The sequence below is a fragment of the Typopeltis vanoorti genome, chromosome 22, assembly GCF_054136105.1.
Source record: "Typopeltis vanoorti isolate ZY-2024b chromosome 22, IOZ_Tvanoo_1.0, whole genome shotgun sequence".
Taxonomy (NCBI): Eukaryota; Metazoa; Arthropoda; class Arachnida; order Uropygi; family Thelyphonidae; genus Typopeltis; species Typopeltis vanoorti.
In genome coordinates, this window is record NC_143570.1 from 32552237 (window position 1) to 32576805 (window position 24569).

The 24569-nt window shown below is 36.0% G+C and overlaps 1 protein-coding gene across 1 annotated transcript in view; it reads right to left on the reverse strand.

The window, feature by feature from the left end:
- Nucleotides 1-24569, reverse strand: part of LOC150094285 (SH3 domain-containing kinase-binding protein 1-like) — a 305169-nt gene that overhangs the window by 95956 nt on the left and 184644 nt on the right. Inside the window, exons 8-9 of the mRNA XM_090411774.1 lie at nt 20366-20467; nt 15499-15676 (exon numbers count right to left, since the gene is read on the reverse strand). Coding sequence (XP_090267900.1) covers nt 15499-15676; nt 20366-20467 — 280 coding nt within the window. The remainder of the gene's footprint in view (nt 1-15498; nt 15677-20365; nt 20468-24569) is intronic.

A 24569-nucleotide genomic window follows, 5' to 3' on the forward strand; every position in this document is an offset into this window, starting at 1 on the left:
TGAAACTCATACTGCTGGTCACTGATTAGTTTGCACTATTCTAGGTGGTTCAGGAGTTGGTGAATGACTGATGAATGCACAAGTGTAGCCCTTGTGTTGGAAAGAGCTGTGTAATGCTGTATAGTTTGGGCAGTGGAGGTGGATGAAGGCCTTCATTCCTGTGAGAATGATTTCTGTTGTTCGGTCTGAGCAGGTGTTTGAATCAGAAGAACTGATGCAGTAGTTAGACCATGGGAAGGAGGAATAGAAGTCACGGAGATCCTCTCAGTTGGCACCCTTGTAGTACCAAAGGACACGAGACTGTGAGCTGGTGGGTGAAGGTTGTTCTGAATTACGAAGAGAAGAATTCACTATTAGAGTGCACCTAGAAGGGGAGCTTGTTAGGAAGAGGTCAAGTGTATTGGCAAATTGGATGGGGTTGTCAGGTATTCTGGTAGGAAGATTGATGATCTGAGATAGGCCATTGCTGATGTCAAATGCCTCAGCATCTCTGCCTGCTTGGTCAGTGAAATTGGAGAAGGGGAGCCAATGTGAGTTGTGGACAATGAAGTCCCCAAGAAGGATGACATCACTGTTAGGGTATTCCAACTGCAGAAAGTTGAGCTTTAGAGAGAGACAGTTACAGAGGTCAGAGTGGTTGATGGAATTTGGAGAGCAATACAGACAGCATATGACAAGGGCAGGCAAGTTTAGTAGAGAAATTTTGAGTTAAAGCAGTTTAAAGAGTGGGGATTCGAGGATGTGCAGTCTCTGGAATGGTATGCCAGTTCTGATGAATGCACAAGAACTGCCCTTGTGGTGGAAAGAGCTGTTTAATGTGTAGGTTGGGCAGTTGAGGTGGACAGTGGCTGCTGAGGATGCCAGTTGGAGTTCTGATAGGAATAGTACCTCTGGTTTACATGACTGTAGGTGATGCATATCATTTATATTACTGTTTAGGTCATGGATGTAATTGTTGCAGCAGACACAGTTGAGGTATTCATGTAAAAAATTCATAAGGGTGTTTCATCCTCAGTGTAAAATCATGAGCTCAAGTGTAAAGGAAATAGGAGAGGATAGCTTGACTGTGAGCAAGCAGGAGATATATAAGGAATTAAAAAAATCCTTATGTTCAAAAGATATATTTCTGTGATTACACCACATTTTTTATTATTCAGTTATACAAAATACTGAAATAATAGTTCCCGACAAGTTTCGTAAATCGTAGGATTTACATCTTCAGGGGGTAAATAGTATAACTTAAAGTTTAAACAAGAGAATTCATAAATACAAATCATAACCGTCTGGCTATTCATAAACTCAAACAGAATGCAGATATAAAACGTTATTGACGTTGAACAATACTGGACGATGTCACGTGTTCTTGTTCATAAAGTCCTAACTCAGATTGAGGTAGATTTTTTTATTAGAGCTGACCACACTTGGAGAATTAAACCTCGATTTTTATTGCATTGGGTTGGGTTTTTTAGCATATTAGCAGCTTCTTTAAATTTTCTTATATAACTATTGTTTTCTATGTATGACATCGTCGTTTTATGCCAGAGTACATCATGTCCAGTGGAAGTGGCATGGAAAGCAAGACCCGTTTTTTGTTCTCTTTTGTACTGTACATCTTTTTGGTGTTCAGCCATGCGTAAATTATCCAGATCTTCCTATCTGTCCTACGTAGCAAATCCTGCAAGAGCAATGCATTTTGTAGACTCCTGGTTTTGGTGGTTGTAGGAATCTTGAGATTTTTTCCATAGGAAGGAAGGCAATAGGATTTGATGACATATCATGTGTCTTAAGGGAATGTTTCAGGGAGTTGGCAGCAGTCTTGGCATACCTGTTTAATGAGTTATAACAGCATAGGTCACAAGGGAATGGAGAAGTTAAAACTGTTTCACTTCACAAAGATGGTTTATTACCATCTTTGGCTACAAATTACAGGCCAATTTGTATATTTGAAGTTGTGTTAAGGTACTGGAGAGATTAGTGAGAGCTAGGATACAGAAATAAGTTGATAACGGCAATATTCTCTGTGATATTTAGAGTGGGTTTGTTAAAGGAATTAGTGAGAGCTAGGATACAGAAATAAGTTGATAATGGCAATATTCTCTGTGATATTTAGATTGGGAAGTAAAGGGAAGTAATGTTTTACAAATCTGCTTATGTATTATAACAAGACAAATGCATTTGACAGGGAAGATGTATGTGTAGTACTATACTTAGATTTTGCATAGGCTTTTGATAATTGCCACATGCAAGCAGATAACTAAACCAAAATGGAAAAGTTTTATATGGGAGAGGAGGTGTACTATCCTAGAAGAGGAAAGTCAATAGTGGTGTGCTGCAAGGATTGCTATTGTTCAAATGGAGATACGTAACTTTTCAGATGATGGCAAATTGGGGAGAACAATGCGAGTAAAGCAGATGCTGTGGCCTTCCAGAAGGAATTGAATCAATTGTATGAGACAGACAAGTAAGTGGAACAATTAGTTCAATATTACACAAAAGTTCTGAAATTTGGTAAGCTAAGATGTAAAATATACACTTTGTGGGGAAACTTTGAAGGAGGTAGAGGAGATGAGAGATCTTGGAGCAGTGGTGAACAAGGACCTAAAGTTCAGGGAGCACATTGCACAAGTTGTGAAGTTGTCACATCGAATAATGGCAATGATGCAGACCTGGGCATGTGGAAATAAAGAGATTATTGTTTAATTATACAAGGTTTTGATCAAGTCTCATATGGGTATTTGTGCACAGAGTTAGTCACCTGGTTTTCCTGTTGATGAAGATATGTTAGGATCCAGAGAAGATTCACTAACTGCCTATGGAATGTTGGGTGTGAAGCACAATTTGAAAAGCTTCATGTAACAAGATGAAGAGAGGGGATATGATTGAGACTTAAGTTAGGAGTTGTTACCAGGTTAATGTGGAAGAAATTTATAGAATGGGAGATGAAGGCAGAACAAGAGGCTATCCTGGGAAATTGTGTCAGGAAGGTGTGATCAAAGGAGTGAAGAGCAGGTTATTTGCATGAAGAATGGAACATTGCCTTAGAGTGTGGTGAATGCAGACACAATGAATAAGTATAAAGCACAGTTTGACAAACTATGCTAGCAATAGTGCATACCTCCCACAATGAATCCCTGAATGCATGAAGGTCTGGCGTTAATAATAATGAGGCTAACAGCTGAAATACATATCAAAATGTTTTGAATTTCATTTAAGTGTAGCAGGCTAACTATGGCATTACAGTAAAAGTTTAATAAAAGTTTTTAAAAACGGCACCAAAACCCTGGCAGAACAAGAGAGCAGGGTCAAAAGCTAAGGATAATGATGTGTGAACCGAGTAATGAAAACCTTTATATTGATGACATAGATAAAGAAAAACATTTACAAGAACTAATACAGGAAAAGAGAGAAGTAAGGAGAAAATAGCATGAGAGAAAGTGTAGTAAGTTTTAAGTTATCAATGAATGATAATAATAACAACTGTGGAAAGGAAAGAGAAAGTTGCCCAACTGGGATAAGCAGCCTGTAGACTTAAATATAAGAAAAAGTGAGGTAATTTGTTATGTCTATACACAAATGCCAGGAGCATTAGAAACAAAGTGGTTTAGTTTATTGCTTTGGTGAATGCGTTGTGGCATAAAAGTATTGGCATTAATGAAACCTGACTCTCAGAGTCAGATGTTGTATCTGGAATTGAGTATAAATATATTTATAAGAATGACAGTAGAAGGAGGACTGCTAATGTTATCAGAAAACTTGAATCTGGTTAGGACAGAAACATATGAAAGCAATAATAGTAATAAGGTCCCATGTAGCACTGAGTTTGAGGCTATCTGGTGTGAAATTGAGGCTAACAAGATGAAATATATGGCTGGGAGTTGTAACAGACCTGGTAGTTCATTTGCTGGGGTTGAAGACATGTAATAATGCCAAATGACTCTAATGAGTACTGCATGAATAATTATTACAGGCGACTTAAATTTTCCAAATATTAATTGAGTATCAGAGAAGAATTCATGAGAAAAATGAAGATTTTATTGAGCTGCTGCAAGACAACTTTCTAAAGAAGCATGTGAAATAAGTGACTTCAGGACAAGGAATATTAGATTTGATCAAAGCATCAGAAGGTGTCTGTTCCTCTCCCCCTTTTATGTTGCTCACTTATGAAAGGTTATTTACAATCCCATAGCACATTTTGTACTGTGGATTGGATAAGAATATATTTTCTTTTTAAATTTATTTTTTACACAGTCAAGAAATCCTGTTCTAGAGACCAAACATTGAACTTTTTCAAGCCATTTAAAATCTCAAAATAAGCAGGGTAATCATCTCACACCACGTGATGAAATTCATGTACAGTTACCACTCATGTAACTGTTTTGCGATCATGCCATACTGACCTGGAAAGTAGCCAACTATACAGATGATCCAAAGAGGACAGGTTATATGCTGAATTACAAACATGGAAATTACAACAAACTCAGAAGAATACTATCTTTGATTCCATAGTACCAGTTGCTCAATGGGAATAACAGCAATGCATGGAGAGCTTTGAAAAGATGCTTAAATAATGCAGTATCTGAATGTGTACCTAGAGTTCAAAGAACAAATATAATAGAAGTGAAATAGATTTGCAATCTTATTAAACAAGAGATCTATAAGTAGATGATGTGGAAGGATTATGGTAAGAATATGAATTAGAGGTTGAAAGTTTATTTTTCACTTGGTTAGACTATAATAAATCTAGTTTAATCCTTTATCCAAGTGTGAGTAAACAAAGTTTGCACCTGAAAATATCTTCAGGACTCAGGTAAGGTAGTACAACACCAGGCAACTCGTAGCAAAGGTGGACCAAGCTAACATCACTCCTATCTTAGTATCTCCCATAATGCAAAACATCTCTTTGCAGATATGTATAATGTTATGCATTAAGGGAAGGGCCACTAACCAGCCCGGTTTCGACCTTTATTCAGGTCTCGTCAGTGGGAGCCAGTCCCAGAAGTGAAGACACCAAGGCAGAAGCAATGGAGAGGTCATCTTTACCTATAGAAGTTGCCAAAAGGTGTGCCACCTTATTATTAAATTACTCTGGATTTAGAGAAAGATGTTGAAAGTTTATTTTTCACTTGGTTAGACTATAATAAATTTAGTTTAATCCTTTATCCAAGTGTGGACAAACACTTGGTACCTGAAAATATCTTCAGGACTGAGGTAAGGTAGTACAACATCGGGCAACTTGTAGCAAAGGTGGACCAAGCTAACATCACTCCTATCTCAGTAGCTCCCATAATGCAAAACACATCTCCTTGCAGATATGTATAATGTCATGCATTAAGGGAAGGACCACTACCCAGACTGGTTTCGACCTATGTTTGGTGAAGTGAGCTCTAAATATTAGACGATCCCGAAAGATTGCCCATCTCAGCGTTGTTCCACTCAGTGACAGGCTCACCCCGTCACCAAGAAGAACTTCTCAGCATTGGCTCTACCCAATGGCAGGCTCACCCCCACCCCCCCCAAGCAGAGCCATAATCTCAGCGGTGGCCCCACTCAGAGACAAACAAAAACCTCTCAAAGCCTAACCCGCACCGGTTTCAACCCTATTTGGGGTCTCGTCAGTGGGAGCCAGACCGGTTTCGACCTTTATTGAGGTCTCGTCAGTGGGAGCCAGGCCCAGAAGCAAAGATACCAAAGCAGAAGCAATGGAGAGGTCATCTTTACCTATAGGAGTTGTCAAAAGGTGTTGCCACCTTATTATTAAATTACTCTGGATTTAGAGAAAGATGTTGAAAGTTTATTTTTCACTTGGTTAGACTATATAAATTTAGTTTAATCCTTTATCCAAGTGTGAGCAAACAAAGTTTGCACGTGAAAATATCTTCAGGACTGAGGTAAAGTTTATTTGCATTATGCATTTGCATAATTTGCATTATGGGAGATACTGAGATAGGAGTGATGTTAACTTGGTCCACCTTTGCTACAAGTTACCCAGTGTTGTACTACCTTACCTCAGTCCTGAAGATATTTTCAGGTGCAAACTTTGTTTGCTCACACCTGGATAAAGGATTAAACTAAATTTATTATTATGAATGAGAAGAGTTATGAAATATATAAAGCACAGGCTAGAAAAGTTATGAATATCGTATAGAAAGCTAAGTTGGAGTATGAAAAAAAAAAATAGCCTGCACAGTCTAAAGGCAACATAAAAGAATTTTATCCTTATGCTGACAATAAAAGAATGCATGAATGCAGAAGAATAACTTTACTGAATGTATATGGTACTCTAGTATCAGAAGCAGATGCAGTAGTTCAAATAGTGAGTGCTCATTTCACCAAGATCTATCAACCTGGTGTATGTAGCATAGTAAAAAGTGCTACCACTACAATGGACAAAGAGACAGAAGTGCATGAGGAGGTTTCCAGAGCTGTCGCATAACCTGAACAAGAAATTGACAATGGGAACAGATGGGATATCAGCATGTATGCTAAAGGAATGTTCAGCCAAACTGGCTATGCCCTTGTATTTTTTTTTTGTGTGCGTGTGTATATATATATATATGTGTGTGTGTGTGTGTCTGTGTGTATACACAAATCCTATACATCTCAATAGCAATCTGAGTTACAACCTATCAGATTGTCATGGTGCTGCCATCCAATATTGGCATACACGAGATTTTGAGTGCATGCATATGCTCCAACAAGTCAGAGAGAGAATGTTTTTAAATACACAAACGTCAACGTATTAACGTTGAAATGTATACACTAACTTTTTGTGCTGTTTAGAGTTAATTCGTTTACGGATTTTGTTGGTTATTTCTATTATTTTTTTTGCACCTGAAGAAATCTGTTAAGACGAAACTAGTCATGCCATTAAAATCTGCTTTTAATTTCTCATCTCAGTTTCCCAATCATTTAATCCTATATAATATAATATATTGTATAATTTGAGTTTTAGCTCAGGAAAGATTCCCCAGGAATGGAAAGAATATATGATAAATCCCATTGCATAAGTGTGGTGCTGTTGGATCATACTTCGTCTTAATTTATACTTTGGATCCGACATGATTACTATTACAATGTTCTTAACTAATTGATAAGTTGTGAGTTGATTTCTAATTCAAATATAAAGAAAATTTATATTTAAAGACTGCACCACATTATATCTGAATTAGTTCAAGAATTGAAGATAAACCAACTCTCAACTACCCTTCCTTTATATGTTGTTATTATATATACTGGCCGAGTATATTTAACTTACTTAACTTATCCGCTTTGGTTCGAATATTTTATGAATGGTGCAGTAAAAGAGATTCAGGCAAAATACAACTTTTGATTAACAAAAACAAACATTTAATTTAGAATCACAATTTACACTTAAGTTCAAATCACTAAGTAAGATATTATAAACATTTCAGCTTTTCTGACAATACTGTCATAAAAACTCAGACAATGGTAAATCAGTTATTTCTAATAGTCTTCTCACAGTTCTTTAAGTTCCAAATACAATAAAATCGCAGTAACACCACTTTACAAGCAAACACTTTTAAATTTACACTTCAGCTAATGTTCACAATAGTTACTGTTAACATAGGGAAATTCTAGTATGAAACTCACACACTTCTCTGTATAGGAATATTAATGGTTGGAATAATCTTACCGATAATCTTCTATCTTCATCTACTTATACACTTTTTATAACTGCAAATACTTAAAACAGTAAGCGGCACTCATTAAATAAATCTTCTAAGCAATAACTGAATTAATCATCGGTCACTATACACATAAACAAACGTTCTTGCATGAAATACTACTGATCACTTATGAATTAAGGCAATATACAATAATTCCTTAACTTGAGGTTTTATATGCACAGCTGTTCATTCTTCCTGCATTCATTTAATTCTTTGGGCAATATATTTCTAAGCACAGCTAATGGTAAACTTCAATTTTACAGCCTCTACTATACTTTAGTAACTTCGTGCTTTGCTTCAAGGTTCCGTATGTCCTTGAAAGGTCGGCGCTGAAATTAAATCTCAACTCAAGTATCGCTAGTCTATTTAATAGTCTCTTAGCTGTTTTCCGTAGCTATAATTGTTATTCTACAACTTATTAGCTAACTACTTCTTGACTAGTAGACTTTATTAGCTGCTTGAGTGACTTGCCGACTCACTATTATCGCACTGTGATTCCCGAATGCTCCGATTCCAACCTAATGCCAATCCTCTCCTTTCTCTCTCTCTTAATTCATCTAATCTCCTTAATTTTCAGCGTTCTTCCCCTTTTTATATCCATTCTTCTCGCCTAAATTATTCTCGTAATTTCTTTCTAAAACTCTTTTCAATAAACCTTCTCCTCACGTGGTGTTCCAAAACGTGCTCGCTCACTTACATACGGCTCCATGACAACCAAACAAAATATAATAAAATTGAGGTATTGCATAACGCTAAACTTCTACAAATAGGAATAAATAAAGAATATTTACATTTCAATTAATGCGCAGTTAAATTATCAAATACAAGTTCTTATAATATTAACATAATAATAATTAAAATAGCTTAATAATATTTAATACAGTCTTTTCATTACTAATACATATATCTTTGATTAAATAATTAAATATTAGAAAAAAATTAAGGTAGTTATATGAATATTAAATTGTAAAATAAGTTGTTTATATTAAATAATATTTACACAAGTCTTGCTTGGTATATGGTATATTATGTTAAATGTGAATGAAAAAAAAAATATATATATATACAAAACAATTTCATTCACAGTTTAATGCAAAAACTGATGTGTATAACTATCAACATCTTTGGAGTAATTGTAAAGACTTCAGAGAAGCTGGTAAAAATTCACATAGAAATGGGTGGACAAACAAAATATACTTTGCAAGGAACAGCATGGGTTTACCAACAGGAAGTCATGTCTGAGCAATTTGTTCATATTTTATATGTGAACAAATTGCTCAGACACATATTTTATATGTGAACAAAAGTAATGGATACACTTGTAAAAATAATCATAATTAAAATTCTGAATATTTTTACGTATTGTTTATGTTAGTATGTTTATTAGTTTTGTTTTCATAACACATATTGTCGGCACTTGCGATGTGCCCGTTATGGAAATTGTTTTTGTTAAAAGTGATATGTAAAGCAGTTAAAAATGTAATGTACTTACCGGATTTGATATTTGTATTACTTACAGGAATTTTATTGTAATTGAAAATATTAAGTTTTGTGTTTTATGAGGACATTCTCGTGTCGCTAACGGAGACAAAGTGTCAGCCATTATACAGTACTTAGTTTCTCACTTGCCACGGAGTGTGCATGCTCGCCGAGAAGTTTGATGAGTGATTGACAGCTGACAAGAAAGCGTCCGGTATCTGAGTAACAGCTGTAAACAGGAGAGTGTTCTGAAGGAATTTAGAACACAGGCCGGCAGATATTTAGGTTCGAAGGAACTTAAGTTTTTTAAGTGACAGTCGGAGGAAAATTAATAGTATATTCCGAAAAAGGAATTGTGGAACTATTAAGCTTTAATGTGGAATAAGTATGTGGATAAATAAAAGGGAAATATTGCTATAAATCGTTTTAAAAGGAATATTGGAGGAAACACTGATTGAAAGATTTATAGTAGATTCCGAAAAGGGAATCGTAGAACTGTAAATTTTTTTTTTTTTTTATTGAAAGAGTTAAGACTCTCAATAAGCATTTAGTGAATAAAAGAAGAATTTGCTATTTACGTTTTAAAGGAATGTTCGAGAAAACTCTGATTAGGAAGTTTCATCTGTATTAAGGACACTGGATCTGACTATTATTTCTACTGAAGAAAAGAGACAGAATTAAGTTCGGAAGAATTAATGTGTGCTACATAAGTGATGAGAAAGGATCCTGTAAAAATGAAGAATAAAGTCATATGTCTTTGGAGAAGGGCCTTGACAGAGAGAGAAACTGGCTATGAACATTTTGTGATTGTGCAAACAAAGACTCCCCTCAGTGAGTCTTGACAGACTTTATGTCTTAGGAAGGACCTCCCTCGATGAGTCTTTTGACTCCTTGGAGGCCTGAATAGTAATAATAATAATAATAATAAAGTGTTTAGTCTAGTCTTAAGTGTAAGTTTATTTTTAAAAGGCCTTGGATCCAATTAATTTGTAGTTAGTTATGTAAAGTTGTTTGAAGTGTATATATATTGTTTTTGTTTTATTAAATGTGTTTATTTTGTATTTTGGTCTTGAGTCAGTGATTATTTGGATTCTGAAAGAAAGAGTTAAGATCATTGCACCAATTGGAGTGAACCCATGTGCATATAATAACATATAGGTGCACTCGGAATTAAAAAAATAATTGTTAGAAACAGAGATCATTCTCTATGGTAGGATTAAGATATAATATCTATGAATATCCTTATCTATATAAAAATCCACCAATTATTAACACACTGATACTTTTAGACTTTGCTAAGGGATTTGATAGGATACCACGTGAAAGGCTGTTGCATAAACTAGAATATGGGACTGAAATATGAACTATTGGCTTCAATAAGTGGGTGGCTGATGAATAGGTATCACAAAAGAGGTATGTAGGAGATGTGAATCTGCCAGATTTAAGGTGACCAGTGGTGTGTCTCTCCCCCCCCCTCCAAAAAAAAAGGTTCAAGAGATTCTAATCTGTTGAGGAACAGTTTGTCTGTTGAAGTGGTGAGTGAATCTCTAGAAGATGGTGAGTGAATCGCCATCTGTGAATGAGTTTAACAGAACAGTATGACAGCTGGTGTGGCCTCTCTTTGCAAGTCCTTTACTCCTCTGGAGGTCTAATAATAACAAATTTGAAACATCAAGAGAAAAAAAAAATGCAATTAATTTACTGAAATTACTAATATTTTGTTAGGTTTTCTATACGAGTGCACAAGTAAAGATAAAATTTATCTAAAACCAGCATATTATAATGACTTGGATGATTCCCAAGAAGTCTTGTTTGTGAACCTGCCTTTAATATTATATGACAGAAGACAGCAGGGTATATAGGTATACCCTGCTGTCTTCTGTCAATCTTCTTCAATCAATAAATTTGTTAACATAATATATTTTTTTGCATTGTTCCATTACTTGAGACTCATCCTTAGCTTCTCTTAAGCAGTCCAGTGATATTATTCAATTTTCATTGCATACTGGCCAAAGGTTATTGGCATTATAATAAGGCTGGCAAAAGATGATATAGTGATTGGGATAGAATGTGAAGGATATAGTGTGTTCAGAGGAGAGAGAGAGAGAGAAAAGAATGGGAGGGGGGGGGGGATTTTCATTAACGATAGCCAATGAACTGCAACCAAAGAGAGTAGGAGTCTAAACTGCAGGCTAGTGAAAATAGCACGTTAGAGGCCATCTGGTGTGAGATAGTGGCCAGCAAAACAAAATATACAGTTAATTGCTTCTATAGACCAGGGAAAGTAAAGGATGATGAGGGATAGTATGCATTGGCAAATAAGCTCAGTAAGTGGATAATTATTATGGGGGACTTCAACAATGGGAACATAGATTGGAAGGAGGAAAGGACACATGGGAGGAAGAAAATGAAATGTAAAGGTTTGAGAGTGCTAAATCAATAATTGCATCAGAGAATTTATTCATAAATAATATGTGACCACATGGCCACCGATTGGTGAGAGCGATCATATGGTGTTAACATGGGAGGTGGCTAAATATGTGGAATTTTTAGTTAAGATGGGTTGGTATATGTGGAATTACAGAACTGATAAGTATGACAAACTTAGGAGATTGCTTGGATCAGTGTCATGACATGTGAAACTGCAAGGGCTGGATGTTGATAGGCATGAAAAGTGGTAAAGGAGTGTTTGAAGGAAGAAAAATTTGTGGAGGGAATTCAAGGAGACCAGCAGTACAAAGCACAGAACAGAAGGGTACCAGTATGGTAAAAAAGGCAAAAGCAAGTATGAAAGAAAATTAGCAGCACAGGTCAATCAAGATAATCCCAAAAACCAGTGTAGGATAATCCCAAAGAGTTCTTTTAGTATGTTTGCAAGTAAAAGGAACAATGTTCATGGCAGAATGATTTTAATGCATACCAATGGTTTGGCAGTAACTGAATCAGGCAAAAGAGAACAATTACTACTAAATAAACACTTTGCAAGAGTATGTCATCGGGGTGGAGATATTGTAGTAACAAGGCTGAAGTAAATGAACTGGAGTTGCATAGCATATCACAGAACCTTGATATGAATACAGCTATGCGATTAGATGATATACCAGCTTGAGTTTTACAAGAAGGTGCAAGGGAATTGGCAGCGCCTTTGACCATGTTGTTTAATCTAAGTCTTGATTCTGGGTTGGTCCCAAGGAAGTGACGACTTCATCAACCTTTTGGTATGGTCCACTGCTGGACGAAGGTCTCCCCCTTGGTTTTCCAGACCACTCGGTTTTCTACCTCTCCCATCCATCTCACTCCTGCAATTTGTTCTAGTTCATCCCTCCACCTTCTTCTCAGTCTTCTTCTTTGTCTTGCTCCATCCATTGGTCTCCACTCTGTTGTTTTTCTAGTCCATCTCCCATCATTGCATCTGGTAATATGGCCAGCCCATCTCCACTTAGCCTGTTTAATGTATTTTACAATATCCATGAACTTGTTTGAGATCTTATCCAGGTATTTGTCTTCCTATCTCTTAATGTTATTTTTAGCATACTTCTCTCCATGCGATGTTGTGTCGTTCTCAGCTTTTTGTTTAGGGCTTCTGTTAAAGTCCATGTTTCTCCTCAGTATGTCAGGACAGGAAGTATGCACTGGTCGAAAGCTTTCCTTTTTAGACTCATAAGGATGTTACTTCTGAATATATCTCTCATTTTCCCATAACCCATCCATCCAAGATGAATTCTTCGTTCAATCACTTTTCTTTGGCAATCCTCAAAGGAATGCAATTGGCCCAAATATACATATGAACTAACTTGTTCTATTTCATGGTTTTCAACTTTGACAGTTCTATGGTTTATGTATTTATTCATCATTATTTTAGTTTTTTCTCAATTTATTTTTTTAATAAATAGAGAAAAATTGGATTATTTTTAATCCAATTACTCAGGAGGCTTCATTTAACTGATTTAGCCTTTCTTCCAGATCTTCAAGATTATCTGCTATTAGGACAATATCACCTGCAAATTTCAGATGATGCAACCTTTCTCCATTTATGTTTATTCCTTTTGTTTCCCAATCAAGGCTTCTAAAGACTTCCTCTAGTGCAGCTGTAAATAATTTGGTAGATATGGTGTCACCTTGCCGGTGCATTTTTGTATTGAAAACTTTTCATTGTTTTTATATAATTTAATTATAGAAGTTGCATTATTGTAAATATGTTTTAGTGTTTCAATATATGGTTTCTCAGTTCCCTGGGTTTCAAGTGCTTTTAGTGTTGCAGATGTTTTAACTGAATCAAATGTTTTTCATAGTCTATATAGGCCAGACATAAGGGTTTATTATTCAATTGATTTTTCAATGAGCTGTCTTAATGTATGAATATGGTCCAAAGTATTGTAATTCTTTCTAAATCCAGCTTGTTCACAGGATTGCATTCCCTCTAGTTTAGATTTTATTCTATCATTTATAATTTTTGTGAAGACTTTATATATGGTGGGGAGTAGGCTTATAAGTCTGTAGTTTTTAATTTCTTTCTTATTGCCCTTTTTAAAAATTAATTTTAGAAGTGAATTGTTCAAATTTTTTGGAATTTTTCTCTGTTTTAGGCATTTATTAAAGAGTTTAGTCAGCTGTTTGATGACAGGGCTTCCTCCCAGTTTTAAGAAGTCTACCACAATTCCATCTTCTCCTGGGGCCTTTCCATTCTTCATTTCCTGCAGTGCCATTTCCACTTAACCTTGTAAGATCTCAGGGGCATTGTGTTCTTCCTCACTCGAGTTATCCATAGATGATTCTTGGATGTCTCAGTCTTTGTCTCTTTGTCTTCATAGAGTTCAGTATAAAATTCCTGAATTCTTTTGATTATTGCATCTCTATTTTTTATACATTCACCATTTTTTCCTCTTACAGCAGCTATTTCCTTTGTTCCAACTGATAATGTTCGTCTTAGGACCTTTTAAAAAATAGAGATGCAATAATCAAAACAATTCAGGAATTTTATACTGAACTCTATAAAGACAAAGACCGAGACATCCAAGAAGTGTAAAGAGGGGAAAATAGTTCCCCTGCATAAAGGAGGCTCCAAGACTGATGTAGCAAATTAATGACTGATCAGAACATCAGTTATACTCGTAGTTAAGGTACTAGAGAAGTTGGTCAAGAGCAAAATACTGGAATGGATAGACAGAAATGGGAAATAAACTATATGGAAGTGGAGGGGCAGCATGGTTTAGTGAAGGTAGGTCATGCCTCAGTAACTTGGTCATGTTTTATAATACAATGACAGCTGAGTTGGATAAAGGTAATGGGTTTACAATGATATTGTTGAATTTCGCAAAAGCTTTTGACAGGATACTCCATGAAATTCTGATCAATAAATTGCAGCACATTGGGATGGATATAAAGTTAGTGAAGTAGATAAGAGGATGACTGATGGAGAGATATCACTGCGGCATGCCTGTGACTACTAGCATGCCGCAGGGCTCTGTTCCTGGGCTGCTACTATTTAATTTGTACATTAATGATATAAGAAAGAATCTGAAAGGAACTATTCAGTTGTTTGCTGATGATGAAAAATTGGGTAGAGCAGTAGTTAATAAAGATGAAGTTAAAATTTTTTGGGATGATTTGGATAGACAGGCAGTCTGGGCAAAGGAGAATGTATGTCAGTTTAATGTGGCAAAGTTTAATGTTATGCATTTTGGAGTGATAAGATTACCAGCCATGTACCAGTGATGGAACTGTACTCCAAGAAATTGATGAAGACAGAGATTTGGGACATTAGTGGATAGGGAGTTAAAGTTTGGAGGGCATAGTTCAAAAGTGGCTACAGCATCTCTATCAGATTACTTGGTTACTGAAGAACACCCTGACGAACAGAGACAAGCAGGTTAATATACTCTTTATAAAGCCTTGGTAAAACCCCATCTTGACAAGCATGTGCCATTTATAGGCAGGATTCAAACAAAGAATAGAAAACAGAAGCTAAAGGGATATGGATAAAAATGTTAATTTTAAAAACATTTTAAAATATTTGAATCCATTTTAACATTTCAGCTAGTCTTTCAAATAAATTCAATAACAGTAAATTGATGTTTGATTTTTAATACTTAAACACCACTAAAACAATTTTCTCTTAAATTTGATTCAAAGAAGCATGGTAATTTTTACATCACATTCTCAGTAAAGTTCAATTAGTAATATACATACATGGTATTACTCACTTTCTCAGTAAAGTTCAATCAGTAAAGTTCAATACATCACATTCTCAGTAAAGTTCAATTAGTAATATACATACATGGTATTACTCACTTTTCTAGAATTGCATATTTATTCTTTAAATTCAACTAACCTTTCTTTGGAAGTTCAGGTGGTGGTGGCTTAATAGGAGGAATTTTACTACTTCTCCTGTCAATCAGAGGTGATTCTGATGAAAGATGAGGCTTTTCTGGAAGTTCTGGCTTTGTGATTCCTTTACTGGCTAAGACTGTTACTGGCTTTTCAGGTCGTTCTGGTTTTTTCATTTGGGACTAAAATGAAGGCAAAAATTTCTTCTTAAATATTTTAAATAGCATTCTAAAAACTTATATTACACTAGATAAGAATTTTTTTTTTGTTTTCATCTATATTTTTACCTAAGTGCATTTAAGCAAATAAAAGCTTGCACATGAAATATCATGGCTATGCTACATCTATACAGAGAACAGTTGACATCAAGTTGCTCTTTTGTATTCCATAATGAGTAGTAGTACATTTCTTCTCAAGTTGTATAATGCTATATGAGGGTGGTCTGAAACGTTCTCGGCGTAACAATGAAAAAATGAATTTATAATTTAAAAAATATTTTTATTTCTCAACATCATCTCCCTTAAGACTAATACATTTATTCCAGTGATGATCCAGCACCATTATCCTGTCCGTGTAGTGGTTCATAGTAAGATCTGCAAAATACTCCTCTACAGCTGCAATCACCTCTTGATTCGAAGAAAAACGCTCACCAGCAAGGAAGAGTTTTAGTTTTGGGAAGAGATAGACGACAGAGGGAGCCAAAGCTGGAGAATAGGGTGGATGTTCCAACAATTCATAGTGCAGATTCCTTAATTTTCCCATTGCCAAAACACCTTTGTGGGCAAGTGCGTTGTCCTGATGAAAGATGATTTTTTTCTTCTTCTGCAAACCGGGTCTTTTCTCATCTAGTCTGGTTAAAAGATCAGAATAATAAACAAAATGCATTCAGCATCCCAAAACACCGATGCCATGACCTTTCCTGCTGATGGAACCGACTTAGTCTTCTTTGGCACTGAACAACCGGCTTCTGTCCACTGTTTTGACTGTTGTTTGGATTCTGGTGTGTAATGGTAAATCCAAGTCTTGCCCATAGTAATAATTGACACACAAAATAAGTTTTATTCTTGTTAAAATGCTCCAAGCACTGTTCAGAGATTTTCATGCGAGTATGTTTTTGATCTGCTGTGAGCAAGCGTGGCACCCATCTTGTGCAAAGCTTTTTCATTTGTAATTCTTCATGCAAAATATATCCTACACGTTCTTTTGAAATGCCTATAGTCTCAGCAATTTCACTTTGACTTGCCAGTCATCCAATACCATATCGTGCACTTGATCAATGATTTCTGGTGTTGTTACACTTTTTTGGGCATCCTTTGCATGGATCATCTTCACGGCTGGTACGGCCATGTTTAAACTCGGCAGCCCATTTCTTAATTGTCAAAAATGAAGGAGAAGAATGCCCATAAACATATATGAACTTTGAATGAATTTCTTTTGGCATTAAACCTTCTTTTACAAAAAAATTTATAACCGCATGATACTCAATTTTATCCATTTCAAGGGATACAGACAACACTGTTGCTTCAGACAGCTGTATAAAACAAACTACTTGATAGAATGACTTGCAATTTCACATCGATGCTTATGACAGATGTACCAACCTAAAAAAATAAATAAATCTTGCGATAGTGTTGACATCTATGGTTGAGGCCAAGAACGTTACAGACCACTCTCTTATATTATGGTGAGTATCACTAACCACACTTAACATTTACCAAAGTCTGATCAGTGAGAGAAAAACCCATGTCTGTCTGTCTGTCTAGGCTATTAAAGAGCTGTTGGTAAGCAACATACAGCCTCTCACAGCCATGTCATGTCATCCCTACCTTCTCACAGTATAGCCTATTTCAACAAATGGGACTGTGGCCTACTGTGCACATGCTGCCACAAATGCATACCTTTCCTGGTTGAAGGAAATGTGAACTAGATATGTAGGTAGTAGATGTACATTGTATAGAAACTGTAAAGGGTTCCAGTTTCTGTACTCCCTCTCTTCCCACATGCAGTGTGAGTGACCCCCCCTCAATGACATGCCAATCACACTGTAAGGGGCCAGACCCTCCACCACTTGAGGATACAGCAGTAAAATAGTTCCACTGGTAACAAATCTGGAGGATTCTGTGGACATGAGACTAAATTTTCTCTGTGTGGGCAGTAGTCTGTCACCTCTCATTGCGTACCCTCATTCCTTATTATCTCTGTCTTCTCAGATATAATGGAATATACTGGAAATATAATTTTACTACAAATCATAAAAATTCTTCCATAAAACAATTAAAAAAACTTTCAGTATCCACTTCAACCACCATTTATGTGTACCACAACCACCTAGAGTCATTTATATGAGGATTACCATTCTAACAGAATTCCTACACATACCTCAACCCCAAACTACACATTACATAGTTCCTTCTGCCACAAGGGATGGCATGGCACTTCTGCATTCATCAGAACTGACATCCCATATCAGAGGATTGCTAAATCTCGATGGATTCTTCCACAGACAATGCTTTGCTGAAGTGATCACTATCATTCCACTACTTTCCTCCAAAATCAAAAGAACAAGAGCTATAGCTAACCAACACCCCTTTAACCAACTTAATCAACACTAATTTCTAACATATAGAAATAGTGGATATTAAAGATACAACATTATTTCAAAGCCGAATATATTGGCAACTTTTGAAGTTTTGAAATTTTCAGAAGAGAACTTACAAGGCATCAGAGTTAGGTTGCGCTACTTAAAAGATATGAGTGTTGCCCAAGCACCCATAAATTTGCCTTTTACTGGTACATTTTGATAAAGGTTTCACTGGCCTGACAGCTGTTTTAAACTGGTTGACTCTCTTCAGAGACCAGGCAGAAACCTTAGGAAAGCAAGAACTCCCTTTCAATACCAAAGCAATCTGATGTTAGAGAGTTGTATTTTTCATAAGTAAACTCCGTCAGTGCATAATAGTGATTATCAAAGAAAGAGACATACGGCTTCATTTCAGCGATGTAAATGATACAGAAATAGTGGATATAAATATTTTTACTAGCTTCCAATTGACAATTTTCCTCCAAATTAATCTATGAAGACTCCAACATTATCAAGATCTTATATTTCTGTTCTTGTAAGGTAATTTTTACACTATCAATCCACTTACATCTTGGTCTTCCTCTGGGTCTTTTCCTGCCATTTTGGCAAAAAAACACTTGTTTCGCTAACCTTTCGGGGAAAAAAAAATCAGGACTAGCAGCACAAATAACAGAGAAAAAAAAATCATCACATACTATGGAAGCATGCTGAAATGGCCTCCATTAATTATTCTGAATAAATCTGAATAAATCAGTTTATTCAGAGCATTCAAAGAAACATCAGAAACATTAAAAACTAATTCAGTGTAACAAGAAACAAGACATGATCCTCCACTGAGTTTGGTTGTCTTTCATACAAAACCTGGTGAAGCATATCTCTGATATTCCTCACATTGTGTTGCTAGTAATTATTATATAATGTGAATCATGTGCATGCACCACTATTTTAAAAGTTATACTGTATTATTACTGATACCATTAGCTTGCTTGTTGCAAAACCCAGCTAATGTAACTTCAGTTTTAATTTTTTATTAGACCCTCCTGAAGAAGTGTATTATAATGGACACAAAACTAGCAGGGATTAAATTAAACCGTTAAATTGTTTAACAAGCAGTATCCATGTCACACAAACAAACAGCAAACTTTCATGTTCCTCAGCTCTGTAGTGTAATACTGAATGGGTTTCACTGTACAAGAATGCCAATGTGGAATCCATGCATCTCCAAGCACTTTTTTTCTTTGATTTTATTTCATCAATTAAAATCTGGATAAAATTGATGAAATTACAATTTTCTATAAATAGTAATATTCAAGTAGGATCATGATTCAAATTATCTTTATATTTATGTTAACACAGTAGTCAAAACTAAAGGTAAGTAGTGCTGTACGAAAGATTAGACAAACTAATAATTTAAACTAAATTCAAAAGTTATATTCAAAATTGATTATTTTTAGTGAAATCATACCACACATAAAACGATAATCAAAAAAGGATTTTAATTTCATCCTCACATATTTGAAGAAGAAGAATAACATGTACTAAAGCCAATATACTTCTAAAGACATTTATTGCAATGAACTAGTACTAAGAAGAAGTACTATTTTGTGAGTTCTGTTATTCAAATACAGTTCATGCAATTTCTTGTAGGCAAGTCATTATGATTACAGATAGAACTGCTTTATTAAAAGTAGTAGTAGTACTTCTCTTCACTCCCCCCCCCCCCAAAAAAATTATATTGCTGACTTCTTATTACAAGAGCATTTTTTTGGTTTCTATAGTGTAAGATGAGATATATAAATGTTAATTCCACCTGAAAAAGGTTGTAATTCTATAAAATTTAGTGTAAAATGAACAAAGAGTTAAATAATATACAAACTACTTGAGACCAAATGTGGGATGCTTTTTCAAGATGCAAAGGTCTCTACAAGTAAGAATGATGGTTTACACCAGGTGATGAAAACCATCCACCACCTAAGGGCACCGACAAACAAATATTTATGGCAAAGTGATGTTGAAGATGGGACTACACACTAGAGAACAGATATACTACCCACTCCACCAACCATACTTTAATATTCTTCTTAACTGAGAGGTATATTTTGTGAATGCAAATTAACAAGACTTATGCTCCAACTGTTTACTAGCATCCAATCTAATGAGCTTAGTAGTATGCAATTATCATAATGCTCTCCATGTGAAGAATTCTATGCATATTTAGAACATACATAATAATTTCCTAAAATTAAATTAGTGAAATGTGTACCCATTTTCTTCAAAATGATTCACTTACTGATGCAGAAACATTAGGTCGATGGAGTGATCTATCTTCAGCTATGACAGAATCAGAGTTTGACAGATCAGCTAAATGTCCATATTTTGGAAGATATTTAACCTAAGAAAAGATAAGAAAAGTATAAGATAAAAGATAAGCGGAAAAAATTCTGCATTTCTTGTAGTTTAACATGAATACAGATATTTATATCAAGATCTACACAGGATAATCTATTTAAGTAAAACGATATGGAATAACCACTACAGTATTATGTACAGAAAGAGTTTCACATCATTCAACAGCTAGATCACATCTGAATAGTGATGCTGTCAAAAAGCAAACTACTAGAATATATTGTGGGCTATAAAAATTGCCTCTTTTTCATCATAGACTACTGCATTAGTTAATTCTTATCAACTCGTTTAGGTTGATTAAATTATGCTAAAAGAGATAGGGAAAATAAGATAACTGAAAAATGGGTTTTAATTGGTCGGAAATTTGATACAACTAATAACAGACTAGTTTCACCAAGTTAACTGGTAACTTCTTCTGAGTTAGATGAATATATATATAACAGCTTAAAACAAACAAGCTTAGATTAAGAATCAATGCATAACCGAAAAATGAAAAATATCAAATTCATAGGAACTGTTACACAATACAATACACTCCATGTATTTTATTTTACACAATACATGGAGTGTGGATGCTAGCACTTGGTCAGTTGTTAAGCAGGTGCATCCTATAATTAGCTGCGAAATTAAACTCTGATGTGTGGAGAGATCTCATGAGTGATTTCCAGATATCAGCGAGAATCATCCCTTGGTTTCTGTTCAGGGTCCCTTGAGTGGATTACTTGTGGCTTCTTTTGTTGCAGGAGCTGTAGTGATCTTCTATGTATGGCATAGTACTTTTATCCCATTCAATGTCATGATTAATGTTGGAAAAATGGAATGCTAAACCAGAATTGTCCTCTCTGTTGTTGTTTATGTCTCCAATGTGCTCTTTTTGTCTTATTTCTAGACGTCTTGAAGTTTGTCTGATGTAATTCAGGCCACAAGAACAAGGAATGTTGTAAACTCCAGGGTGTTTATTGAAAGCGTTCTCGTCTTTAGGTGAGCATAACATATTTTGTACTGTCCTGAACAGTTTGAAGGCTACCCAAATGTCGTGAGATCTTATGAGGTGACAATTTTTTGTGAAAGTATGCCAACAAAAGGAATAGAATTTGAAGTCCTGTAATGAGCATCCTGGATTTGCTGTGGAGAGGGGTTGGAGAAAAGTATTCTTTTTATAATTTTTTGGATATATCCATTATTGGTTAATATTTCATCATCATCAAATTCCTGCCATGTACCCTCAAGGGGTGTACAGGATATGATAGTACTACATGAAAAATTTACATTATTACTAACTTCCTATCTACAATTTTCCTCCAAATCAGTCTGTTATTTGTCAAGACTCCAACATTATCAGATCTTATATTTCTATCGTCTAAGGCACTTTGTACCGTATCAATCCACCTATATCTTGGTCTTCCTCTGGGTCGTTTTCCTGCCAACCTGGCAGAACACTTGTTTTGCTAATCTTTCCTCAGCCATATTTGGAGAATAAAATTAATTATTTTGTTAATATTTTTTCATCTCTTATAATAGAGATCGCCCTGTTCTTCAGCATATGTATAATACTTAATTTCTGTGAAATATGGTGTAATGAGGCAAAATGCAGGTAACGACCCTGTGTGGGTTGGCTTGCGGTACACATTAAGACAAATGCTTTTAACTGTTTGTTTATAATTAATATGTTCTGAAAAGGTAATTTCCCTTCATTTTCAAGTTCTAAGGTGAATTTGATTTTATGGTGAAATGAGTTTATAGAAGTTAGAACATCATATAGAGCTGCCACATGTTTCCATATTATATAATATAATATACGACTTATACGTTGGTTAGACATAACTGGTAATTAATTTACGGAATTGACAACGCATATAAAGTAAATTAATTAAAGATAACTTTAATGAATCACTTCTATATTTCGGCAATGTCACATTGCCATCTTCGGGAACATAAACATATGGTATGTGCACTAAGGAACTAACAAAGCAAATGAGGAAGAAAATAAGAACTAATTTTGTTCCTAAAGTCCTAATGGTGCCCTCTTGCGGGCTAATTTGGTAGTCTTGGCAGTTGGGCTGAAGTTCTCAAAATGAAAGTCTCCCAAATTTGGGGCAGTTTCATGCACCCAAATTTGTTGAGGTTAGGAACGTTTTTTAGAGCTGCTGAAGATTCTTTGAATAGTCTTTCGTATTTAAACTTGCTGCGATGGATTATTTTTGTCTTCTTCCAACGAATTTTATGGTGGGTATCTAGGGCATGGTCTGCCAGCCCAGAGCGGCTGTACTGGTGAAACCGGATGTAGTCTTGGTGTTCTGAAATCCTGATATTTGTTGTTCTGCCTGTTTGGCCAAAGTAGGACAATTTGCAGCTGCAAGGGACCTGGTATACACCAGGTAGGTCTAGGGGAAGTGGTTGGTCTTTGGTAGAGCGGATAAGGGATGCCAACTTTTTATATGGTCTGTAACAGGAAGTAAGGTCATTTTTTGAGGATATTAGTTATTTTTTCAGAGGTGCCCTGGATGTAGGGGATAGTGATAGACTTGGTGTAGTCTTTATTGTGGAGGGGGGGTTGTGGTTTATAGGTTTTAGTATTTTTTGGATTTTTTTGGGGTTGTAGCCATTGGCTAAGAAAGTGTTGAGGATGTGGTTTAGTTCCTTAGTCAGGGCCTTGTCATCTGAGCAGATTAATTTTGCCCTGTTATATAGTGTTTTTATCACCCCATATTGTTGTGAGGGGGGGGGGATTGCTGGTGAATGTATCTGCCAGTGTGGGTGGGTTTTCTGTAAACAGAGAAAACCAAAGTTCCATCAAGCTGGCGGGTGATTAAAGTGTCTAGGAAGGGGAGGGTGTTGAACTTGGATGAACTGGACTCTGGGATGTTGGTTGTTTAAGTGTGCTAGGAAGGAGTGGAGTGTATCTGAGCCATGTGGCCAAATAGCAAACACATCATCCACATAACGAAGCCAAATAGTGGGTTTTTGTGGGGCGGAGTTTAAGGCTTTCTCTTCAAATGTCTCCATAAAGAAATTGGCCAAGGGTGGGGAAAGTGGTGAACCCATGGCTGTCCCCTCTATCTGTTTGTAGAACTTTCCTTGCCAAACGAAATAGCCTGAGTTCATTGTGAACTGAAATAGGGCTGAGATATCGGGAGGAAACTTGGCTTGGATGAGCTCAAAGGGTTCTTTGAGTGGGACATTAGTGAATAGGGAGGACACGTCAAAACTGACCATTATGTCAGTGTGTTGGAGTGTGAGGTTTTCTATACTGGCTTTAAAGTGGGCCGAGTTTTTTATGTGTGATGGTGTGTTGCCAGTGTAGTGTGTGAGCGTTTTGGCTAAATGTTTTTCTAATTTATATGTGGGGGAATCAATGCCATCCACTATGGGACGTAATGGCACATTTTGTTTATGTATTTTTGGGAGTTATAAGGTTTAAGTTTGTTGGTGACTTCCACAGGCCAAGAAGTGACTTTCTTAAGGAGTCTGTGGATAGTTCTGATCTGAGAGTTGGTCGGATTATATTCAATGGGGAGGTAAGACCGTAAGGTTTTGTTTTCGTCGGCAAGGAGAACGCGCGTCGCGGTTGTAAATGCGTAGAGCTTTCTCGGAAGTGAAACGGTGTTTTAATTTGACACAGTTGGGGATCACTTTGTTATCCCGGCAGCGTTTTAGGAACGTCTCCTAAAACGCTGCCGGGATAACAAAGTGATCCCCAACTGTGTCAAATTAAAACACCGTTTCACTTCCGAGAAAGCTCTACGCATTTACAACCGCGCTAGCTTCGCCCTGTTAAGAGAACAAATTACCGCGACGCGCGTTCTCCTTGCCGACGAAAACAAAACCTTACGGTCGCTAGAGGAAGAGCTTTCTAACACACTCGGCCTTGATCTATGGTCGATACTTCATGACATCTCATGCACATCGGCAAGAAAGGAATTCGAAAAAATACGTAGTCGACATGTGAAAAAATACGAAAACCTGACAAAGACTTCTACTTCTGTACCCCAGCCACCACTCAACACAGTAGTCAACCTCTCGTCGGCAGTTTTAAAGCCTGAAGCACTCACCGCACTTTCACGTGGTCACAATTTCGCCCTAGCTCC